This window comes from Erythrolamprus reginae, chromosome 3, assembly GCF_031021105.1.
Source record: "Erythrolamprus reginae isolate rEryReg1 chromosome 3, rEryReg1.hap1, whole genome shotgun sequence".
Classification (NCBI taxonomy): Eukaryota; Metazoa; Chordata; class Lepidosauria; order Squamata; family Dipsadidae; genus Erythrolamprus; species Erythrolamprus reginae.
In genome coordinates this window covers 191,873,240-191,884,242 of record NC_091952.1, presented here as the reverse complement: position 1 = coordinate 191,884,242, position 11,003 = coordinate 191,873,240, and the positions used below count along the sequence as shown (strand labels likewise).

At 41.5% G+C, this 11,003-nt stretch overlaps 1 protein-coding gene across 1 annotated transcript in view; it reads right to left on the bottom strand.

Moving 5' to 3' along the window:
• Positions 1 to 7,644: 7,644 nt before the first annotated feature.
• The window catches only part of CD226 (CD226 molecule), a 28,446-nt gene continuing 25,087 nt past the window's right edge, over positions 7,645 to 11,003 (bottom strand). The window contains 1 exon segment of the mRNA XM_070749139.1: positions 7,645 to 8,435. Within this exon segment, the coding sequence (XP_070605240.1) occupies positions 8,322 to 8,435 (114 nt within the window). The 3' untranslated portion in view covers positions 7,645 to 8,321.

Here is an 11,003-nt window from a genome sequence, read left to right as displayed (position 1 = left end):
CATTTTTGTCTATAGTCCAATTCTAAACAGATTAAAATAAAAGAAAGTCACAGTGACAGTGGTGGTAAATGCTCATGTGTAATTTATCTAAGGTATCAACCTTGAAGTCCTTTCCATGATAGAACAAGGCCAAAAGAACTAAAATAAAGTAAAGCTATCAGAAAAATAAATGTCCAGAAGCACACACAGATGACTGATTCAGCTGGATACAATAACTGCTTTATAAACAGAGTAATATATACCGTATATAATACCATAGGTAGATTATTTCTAAAATGTAGCAACAGTTACAAGCAGTTTCATTTCCACCAATGGACAAACTTTCAGTTCAGAGTTAGAGTGGACAGAGAGCAAAGCTTAAGTTTTTAGTTTCAATCCTCTACACAGATTCAAAAGTGTTTAACTTCCATTGGCTGACTTAGTTGCTATGTCTATTCATTGGCTGAGCTTGTTACCATTGGCTCTTCCAGTCATGAACAAAATTCTAACAAAAGCTTTGTATTGGAGCATATCCAACGTATGAATCTTCTCCCCCACAGGCATATACTCAAGAATGTTATTTTTGAGAAGGTCTACATGTTATGACTTGCAAATAAATTGCGCAGAAAGAAATCAAGTAGGGTCCCCAACCATTTATGAGGTGAAATAGCACTCACGCCGGCCATAAAATGAGATGTATAAGAAACCAGTTGAGATGTAGGCATGGTGAAACAAAAATGAAAACAAAAAAGAAACATTCCCATCCAGTGTCCTTCAGCCTCCATAAATGTTGTCAAACCAAACGCATAGTAAGTAAGCAATCATCAGAAATTATTTACTGCCAGCAGACTGCTCCATCTTTGAAGTTTCTGCTTTTCATTGTTTTCTCAAACCAGCACAGAACATGTTGGGAGGAAGAGAATCAAGTTTCCTATTCCACTAAAAGATCAAGTTTTATCTACCTCAGTTTGAGGGGGGGAGGGATTTGCTTTTATTCCTTTTGTAAGCAACGAGGAGGAAATGTCTACTTCAATTAAACATTCATTAAAACATTACAGTGGAAGATTTTTCTTACCCAAGCTTTTCTTGCAGTCTAATCCCTTGCAGGCTTATACACCTCAGTGAAGAGCTGCTGAATGAAACTAGTGTGTGATCTGATGAAATTAATCACTCTTCCCTCCATGCCAGTATCTTTTCCCCTTATTTTCTTTTATCTTGCTCACCATGTTTCCACTGACTAAGAGAACAACTTCCTCTGCAGGAGAATGATAAGCTACCGACTACAACAATGCAAAATTACTGTTCCTGCTTGTGCTATCATGCAGCCATTCCCTTGCCGTAGCTCTGGTCATCTACTTGACAATTTCAATATGAAGTCACACTGTTCTGGATTAATTAGGGTATTAGTCAGTGTCATTATACACAAATTATATTCATCCAAACAAGTTTTCTTTAAACTCAAAAGGGGGAAAATAGAATGATTTCCACCGAATGTTTTCAAAATGACTAAAAATGATATGTCCCAAACCAGAATACTACTGTTCTTTGTTTTCCTCTAAGAAAATAACATTCAGAAAAGTCTCCTATATTCCCATTACATAATTGTCATTGTCACAACATTGTTGGAACCTGCTTTCATTTACCTATCGCACATTCTTTTCAGAATTGCTAGGATGGTGAACTTCAGTGAGAGACCAACGAAGATCAAAGCAACAGGCACATGCAAATACTATGAATGCAACTTTTTTTCAATCAAGTGTCTTTCATATATTAATTCATAAACTTCCCAGCTAGCATTCCTATGTTACCTAAGGGCTGCAGTTCTAACACTCCTATACAATGGCAATTAAGGAAGGTCAGCCTAATGCAAACTATTCACAAAACCCTGGGTGTTTACTTGTTCATAGCATCTCCTGTTGTACAATTTCTATTTTTAAAAAATCTACAGGGATGGCCATAATTGAAATGCCCTTAAATGAACTAAATTATTAAAAGAAAACAGATATGTGTATTTGGACCTAAACAAAGGGGAGGGGTATCCAGATGAGTAAGGCAAAGCAATGGCTTAAATTACAAAATGGGTTTAGAAGAGCATACAGCCTTCCATGTCTATACAGTCTTGCCCTTTCCCATTCACCGAAGAGAAACCAGCTATTCTACTACACAGAGTTTCCCAGTTGGCAGGCAGATCTATTGACTTGCTATTTGAGGATCCTGTTGCAATTCTTTGTACTTACCTGCAAGCTTGGTCTAATTCAAGGTGAATGCTCTCAATATTACTTTGGTTGTACGTTTCTTTTCAAAGAAAGGGGGGGTTGCCCCATTTTATGTACATGAACTAAATTACAGGCAATCCTCGACTAACAACCATTTGTTTAGTGATCAAAGTAACAATAGCACTAGAAAAAAGTGACTTAGGTCTAGTTCTGACACTTACAACCATTACAGTATCCCCATAATGTGTTCAAAATTTGGGTGCTTCGCAACTGGCACATATTTGTGACAATTGCACTGTCCCAGCTGACTGCAGGCTTTTGACAAGAATAGGGGAAGCCAGATTAATTTTATGACCGCATGATTCCCTTAACAACTGCAGTAATTCACTTAACAACTATGGCAAAAATGGGATGCCATTCACTTAACAACCGTCTTGCTTAGCAACAGAAATTGTGGGCTCAATTGTAATTGTAAGTCAAGGACCACCTGTATACTGCACCATATGTGAAGTGCATCTCTGCATGCCTGATTTAATAGTTTCACAGAATGGAGAGTTCACTCAGCATTCCATAGTGACCACCGAAGACAACTGCTGATCAAACCAAAACATAAAAATGAAAAGTCTGTAAAAGGGAATCTAAACACTGAAATGAATAATGGTCATGTTATATCATCCTAAAGTTGTAAATCTGGGTTATTGAAAGAAATGGATTGCTTTGCAGCAATATCCCCTCATTATTTTGATAGAAATGGAAGAGAAGGTTTTGGTCTCCATCTAAATGAGATCCACTCTCTTTATTCTTAATAATATTTGCAAACATTTTATTACACCTGTAAGATATGCCTTGATCTCTACATTTTTGTCAGTGACTAAAGGCATTTTAGAATGATTATTTATTCAAAATTAACTGGTGCAGTCTAGTAATTTAGTCTTTGGTTTTCAATGATGCTGTGAAGTTTGAATACTGGAATCAAATAGAATTAACACAAACTGCCTTCCTACCTCTTACTCATCTTTGTTATTATTTGAAACCTTGTTGTCATCCCCATTCCCCAGCTTCTTTTCCAAATGTTCTCAAAATAACAGTGAATACTAAGATCATCAATCAACCCTCACTTTTTCCTTTCCCGTGTTTGATCTGCTTTTCAACCATTTCATTTTCCTTGGATAAGCTAAACTAAGAATCTCACACTTGAAAATTCACAATGTAAACTGTCAATAAAGTTAAATCATTTTGGAGGAAGAAAAAATTGTGAGCCATATATATTTCTCTAAGATGTTGTTGATTCCTTAAGAGAAGCTTCTGCCACCTTGGGTGAATAAAGTTGTTTTAAGGATATTTGGGGCAGAAGCAGGATTTGTGTGGCTTAAAATGGCGTTCAGCTACTGTCCACTGATGTGCTGTCTTGGCAGAATGATATATTTACTGTTGTTTCTTGTTCTATTAATGGAAAGAGTTAAATACACTTCTCTTCTGCTCTGTGTGATGTGATGATCCAGTTTTCCCTGTGAACAAAACCATCTATGAAGTTTGAATTAAATCAGATTAAACAAGTACCAAGATGTAGTGTGTAATTTGCCATCTCCATAAAGCTCAAAATTTTGGAACAAAAGCTATTCACCAAACAAAATAGAAATATGTTAGGCATAGGTTGGTAAGAATCGAACTCTTAACGTGCCCAACAGAGCACAGGATTGGAAAAGGCTTTATATGAAGAAGTGTCTTTATTGCTGTGTCACTATGAAGTTCTAAAAGCTGGACAAGAAATTTTGAGGACTCTTGGAATGTGGTGCCACAATCAAATATCTGATATTTATATTATTTGCATTATTCATATTACACATGATAACATTTGTGATCACTGAAAATGTCTGCTGTGATCCCAACCTGATTGCAAACTAATTTTGTGTGCTAGCAGACAAAATCTTGAATAATATGGGGCCCTAATCATTTTTCATTTTAGTTCAATTAAATTAACTTTCCTTGGGGGCCTTCCCTTCCCTTCAGAGCACAGGACTCAGCCATGTTGCATGACGCTGATTTAGAGAAAATGGAAACAGACCAAATATTTCTCCAGACATTGTCTACACCAGTGATGGCTAACCTTTTTCTCATCATGTGCCAAAGTGCATGTGTGCGTGTGAGACAGCATACATGTGTGCTGGCACCCATAATGCAATACACCCCACCTGCATGCGTGCACGAAAACCCCCATACTCCCACCACCTGGCATGCACACATGACCGCCCCATGCTCTCCCTACCCCCCATGCATTTATTTTATTTATTTTATTTATTACTTAGATTTGTATGCCGCCCCTCTCCGAAGACTCGGGGCGGCTCACAACATGTAAAAAACAAATCATAAGCAATTAGACAAATTTAAAATATTTAAATATTTAAAAAACCCCATATGCTAACAGTCACACACACAGACATACCATGCATAAATTAAACGTGCCCAGGGGGAGATGTTTCAGTTCCCCCATGCCTGACGGCAAAGGTGGGTTTTAAGGAGTTTGCGGAAGGCAGGAAGAGTAGGGGCAGTTCTAATCTCCGGGGGGAGTTGGTTCCAGAGAGTCGGTGCCGCCACAGAGAAGGCTCTTCCCCTGGGGCCCGCCAACCGACATTGTTTAGTTGACGGGACCCGGAGAAGGCCCACTCTGTGGGACCTAATCGGTCGCTGGGATTCGTGCGGCAGAAGGCGGTCTTGGAGATATTCTGGTCCGATGCCATGAAGGGCTTTAAAGGTCATAACCAACACTTTGAATTGTGACCGGAAATTGATCGGCAACCAATGCAGACTGCGGAGTGATGGTGAAACATGGGCATACCTAGGTAGGCCCATGACTGCTCTCGCAGCTGCATTTTGCACGATCTGAAGTTTCCGAACACTTTTCAAAGGTAGCCCCATGTAGAGAGCATTACAGTAGTCGAACCTCGAGGTGATGAGGGCATGAGTGACTGTGAGCAATGAGTCCCGGTCCAGATAGGGCCGCAACTGGTGCACCAGGCGAACCTGGGCAAACGCCCCCCTCGCCACAGCTGAGAGATGTTGTTCTAATGTGAGCTGTGGATCGAGGAGGACGCCCAAGTTGCGGACCCTCTCTGAGGGGGTCAATAATTCTCCCCCCAGGGTGATGGACGGACAGATGGGATTGTCCTTGGGAGGCAGAACCCACAGCCACTCCGTCTTATCCGGGTTGAGCTTGAGTCTGTTGACACCCATCCAGGCCCCAACAGCCTCCAGGCACCGGCACATCACTTCCACCGCTTCCACCGCACATGCAATACACACACACACATGTTTTATTATTATTATTTATTAGATTTGTATGCCGTCCCTCTCCAGAGACTCGGAGCGGCTCACAAGACAAAACACGGTACAAATCCAACAATAAAAAGCAATTTAAAACCCTTAGTATACAAAAAACAATCACATCTCAGACAAGCCTTGCATAAAATGGGAAACGGCCTGGGGGAATCAATTTCCCCATGCCTGATGGCAGAGGTGGGGTTTGTGAAAGGCAAGGAGGGAGGGGGCAATCCTAATCTCCAGGGAAAGTTGATTCCAGAGGGTCGGGGCTGCCACAGAGAAGGCTCTTTCCCTGGGTCCTACCAGATGACATTGTTTCGTTGACGGGACCCGGAGAAGGCCAACTCTGTGGGACCTAGCTGGTCGTTTTGGGCCTAGTAGGTCTCTCAGCATCTCTCTGGGACCAAAAATGTGCCACTGCGGGCACACACACACACATCCCTATACCCCATTTTCAGCCTAGCATGCCTCTCTGAAGTCTCCTGGGATTGAAAATGGGCTATAGGCAAGTGCACCACATCCCCATGCTCCTCCATGCTCCTCCTATGCCCATGCATGCATATGAGACCCCTACCCTCCCCAACCATCCATGCGCACCACCTGTACATACATCTCACATGTGACACACCACACATCCAAACAATCAGCTGGCAAGAGGCAGAGACATGCATGCACAGTGGAATTGAGATGGGCAATAGCTTGCATGTCCATAGACAGGGCTCTCTGTGCCAGCTGTGGCACACACACCATAGGTTCGCCATCACAGGTCTACACTAACTTCACAAAACAAAATCAGTTCAGATAAAGATAAATCCAGAATGTATTTTTGTTTGAAGAATCTAATGTACACCTATCTCTATATTTCCCAAATGGTTAGTTCCTTCTTATTCTCCAGATCTCTTTTGGTTGGGATGCCAGTCCAACAAGAACAGTCATCTTAAGGTAGAACATTGAAAACCAACCCAAAGTAGAAATTTCCCATCTTCTTTTAAGGCACACCTGAAGGGGAAACTTGCTCCTGATTGAGTCATCTATATGAATTCTCTGATTTTTGCAGCCTTTTGCCTGACTATCTAGAACAGTGATGGCAACCCATTTTTGATTTGCGTGCCAAAAGGAGGGGAGCATGAAGGGGTTATATGTGTGTCTGCCCACATCCATAATTCCACACAGGGGCCCACCATACATGCATGTGTGACACCCCCACCCCCACCCGCTCCCATGGCATGCCTGATTTTTGGTATTCCTAGGCTTCAGAGCCTTTCTAGGAGGTTAGAGAGGGTGAAAACAGCCTTACCCCACTCCTGGCAGTCCTCTTGAAGATATTTGGACTTCAACTCCCAGAATTCCCCAGCCAGCGAATGCTGGCTGGGGAATTCTGGGAGTTGAAGTCCAAATATCTTCAAGTGCCCAAGGTTGGGAAACACTGCTCTAGAAGCCAGAAATGGTCTTTCCCAAGGGCCACTTATGCCCTCTGGAGGGCGCCTGCAGATAGGAGGTTGTTTTTGCCATCTCCATGGTCTTACAAAGGCTCTGAAGCCTTAGGAAAGCAAAACAAAAATAAAAAAAACCCCAACCCAGGACTTTGGTCCATCTGATTCAACCAGAATTTGTCAAACATGCCATTTTCAGCCTCCGGAGGACCTCAGGGTGTGGTCTGGACAAGGCTCTGGAGTTTGGGGACAGAAAAAACAGTCCTTTCCCATCTCCTCCAGAGGCTAGAAACAGCCTCTATCTTGACCCCAGTGGGCCTAGAAGGTCCAAAAATCAGACCTGAGCTCCCATGCCCACTGATTTGGCTCTGTGTGCAATTTGTGGCACTTGTGCCATAGGTTCATTATCATTGATCTAGAATGACTGGCTTATATTTATGTTGACTAATTTTGTCATTTGCCCTCCTAAATCTTTGGAGATGAGATTTCTTTTCCTTCCCTCAGATACAGACTTCAACCATGGCACTCACATAACATCATCTTCTTGACAGATCTGCTGAATCAAAGTTACAGTGTATTTTACAGCACCCCTATTTGGAAGCTCATGTTGGACAAACGTAAGTTTTTACTTAGAGTTATGCTATGAATGAGAAAACAAAATTATTGAACAATGTTAAAGTAATAGCCAATTGATCTTACATAAAATCATTTATTAATAGATAAGTTAAAAAATATTCACAAATCTTTGCATCATCACTGCATTAATTTCTTTTAACTAAATTGCTTGTTTGGATGCTGACTGTAGCCAATTTTTGCAGATACGTACATTAAGTATGCTGCACAACCATGACCAACTTACATCCATTCTGGGTTGCCTTCTAGGTGAATTATAGAAAATAATTATAAGGACTACACTTTGCAATTGGCAGAGATTTGTAAGTGGCACGTCACCAGTTAGGGTTAGGAAAGGAGGCAAGGCATCATATTTAGACTCAAGAAGGCCACTATCTCCCGCTTGAGCAGCGGGTTGGACTATAAGACCTCTGAGGTTCCTTCCATATATTATATTCTGTGAAAATATATCCTATCTCCTGAGCATACTTCTGAGGGTTTGGGTCCTGCCAGTTCTGTTTAGCACAGTAGATTTTTCTTCTGTTTCATATATGGTAGCTAACTGTGTTTTTGAAAATTCAGATATACCACTAGAAATCAATGCATCTGAGGAGAAAAAAAATGTTTTTTTTTTAAAAAAATCTTGTATTTCTGATTTATTAGGTAAAAAGAAAACCATAGGTTATCTTGCTATATTCTGATTCTAATCCCAGAGATCAATGGGATGAGTTGAGGTAGTTCATTGGTACACAAGGTAGTAAGTTCACTTTTTCATGACCTGTTGGCAGTTGGCATAGATTGGATCCTCTCTTGCAGTAGGATTTTGACTTGCATTTGCTGGGCTCTGGCCAGCCCAGTTTTTATATTGATGCTGGGGCTATAAAAGAAAGAAAAAATAAGACAGTAATGGATAAAAAAATAGCAAAAAAATACTATTCTTCAAACACAAACGCTCACAATGGAGGCAAACTTTCCATGCTGCACTTTAAGAGTTAGGATCAAAATATTAATACACGTGCATGTTATGTTATTGCAGATGTGGTAATCATTAAAGCAAAGAAGTTGAGGTATAGACTAGATTCACATCTACTGCTAAGCTATAATTTGTGTAACTGAGGTTTATATAATCCAAAATTAGCTGAGTTAACCCAATACATTAAACCAAAACCAAATCGATCACGTTGTGGTGTAAGTTGATGCATGACTCCAGCCGAAGAATTTCCATGAATTATCCAACCTTCTAATCCACACCACATACTCAAATAAAGAGTATTATTTACTCAGGTGTCTTTTGTCATGAGAATAGCTGCACTTTACAAGGAAAAGTTGCAAAACTCCCTATGTTCAATCTCAGAAGAGTCACAGAACAGCATCATGCTAAAATAAAAGTTGAAATAGGAACTTTTGATTTGACTTAACTTTAATTCGTATTGTAGGAGGAAATTCTTAAAAGGCTTAAAATACTATAGCTTGCAGATACAGTATTCCCAGTACGTATCAAGTCTTGTATCTGCCGATGAAACAAATTAAATAAATGCATTTTGAAATTAAAATGGGTACAAATGTCATGACATTTCAGCAGTCTCATTCCAGAGCTTTCTGCATGCAAATTATGGTGAATTTTAAAAATGTGGTTTGCTTTAGATTTAGATTTAGATTTAGATTTAGATTTAGATTTAGATTTAGATTTAGATTTAGATTTAGATTTAGATTTAGATTTATATGCTGCCCCTCTCTGAGGACTCTGGTAGGCAGGAGGTATCGTCATGTTTATTTACTCTTCCAAGATTCTCTGAAATTTACGCAGGAAGAAACCTCACTTAATGGCAATTGGGACTGAAATTTCAGTCACCAAACAACTCAATGGGGTCATAAAATGTGATGTCACATAACCTTGCAATGGCAGTACCAGCAATTCCTGGTTGTCGTTATTAAGCAAATTAGTGCAGGTCATTAAGCAAGGATCTCATGTGGTCATGATTTTGATATCCTTCTGACTCCCTCATTCATTTTATTAGTAGGAAGCCAGCAAGGAAAGGTCACAAATCATGATCATGGGAGACACTGTGATGATAAGAAATGTGGGCCATTTACCAAGTGCCCCTATTCCCTATTTCCCCCAAAATAAGCCCTATTCAAAAAAATAAACCCTAGCATGTTTTATATGTATGCCTAATATAAACCCTAGCCTCAAAATAAGCCCTACCTAATGTTGTGCTTCAGCCTGAGGCTCCTCGGGGACCGGCTGCGTCTCTGTTGGATCCAGGCCCAGAGGAGGAGGACAGTGAACAGGAGGGGGAGAACCAGGCAGACGAGGGAGAGGAAAGTCAGGAAGAGGATGAGGGGGAGCAGCCTGAGAGCCCCGGGGGGGGGGGGCTCTTTCCAGCCAGTAGCCTGGCCTCATTGGATGAGGAAGCACAGGCTATAATTGACATGAGACAGCAACGTGCAGCTCAGAGACGGGACCAATTAGAAAGGTATTGGCAGCACTGAATTGGCAACAGCTGGGTTTGGGTGTGGTTCTCCTCAGCAGGGTTTAAAAGGCAGGTCAGCCCTTTAAGCCATGTGGAGTGTTATCAACTGGAAGTTCTGTGACCCTGCTTTGCTTCTTGGCATCTCTGATCTTGGCTTGTGGCCTAGAAGACTGGAAGACTTGGGGGAGGCGTATGTTTGTTATCTCCAGCATTGGTTTTGACAGAAAGAATCCTGTTTTACTTCATGGCCTTCGTGAAACATCTTTGAAGTTTCAGCGTGTTCCTGTTTGTAAGGACATTTTCTGTTACCTGTGTTTGCTTTGAATTCTATAAACTGCCTTTGCTTTTTACCAGTGTGTCTGCTTCTCTTTTTGGGTTGGTGTTTGCTTCTGGAGGGACCCAGACAGAACACCTAAGAGCCTGAAAAGCTGGCTGCTTGCCCGTTTCATCTGGTTGCTCGCAGTGCTGCAGCCATGAGGGGAGGTGGGGTGGTGGAGGAGCTGCCCCATGCTCCTCACTCCAGCTTACCTTAGGGCCCCTGCAGCCAGATCATCTACACCATAATACCATAAAACCTTGCATCAGCAGCAGCCATTTGCAGCAGGAGCCCCATGTGGTTGCTGGCCCACTTTTTCTGTTTTTTTGAGGCCACAACAGAACAGGAGGCCAAATAGAGTGCTGGTGCCATGGCCACCAGATGAGGAAGGCGGCAGGGCATGGATGGCCTGGCTTCAGGGGCCCTGAAGTAAGCCAGTGTGGGGGCATGGGGGATAGCTCAATCCCTTCTGCCTTGTGACAGCAACACTGGCATATTGCATAGTCTCCTGCCCTTCTACAAGTAAGTGGAAGAAGTGGGCGTCCTCTACATGGAAAAAGAAATAAGACACCCCACAAAAATAAGCCCTTACGCTTATTTTGGGGCCCAAAAGAAACTAAGACCAGTCTTATTTTCAGGGAAACATGGGTAGTGA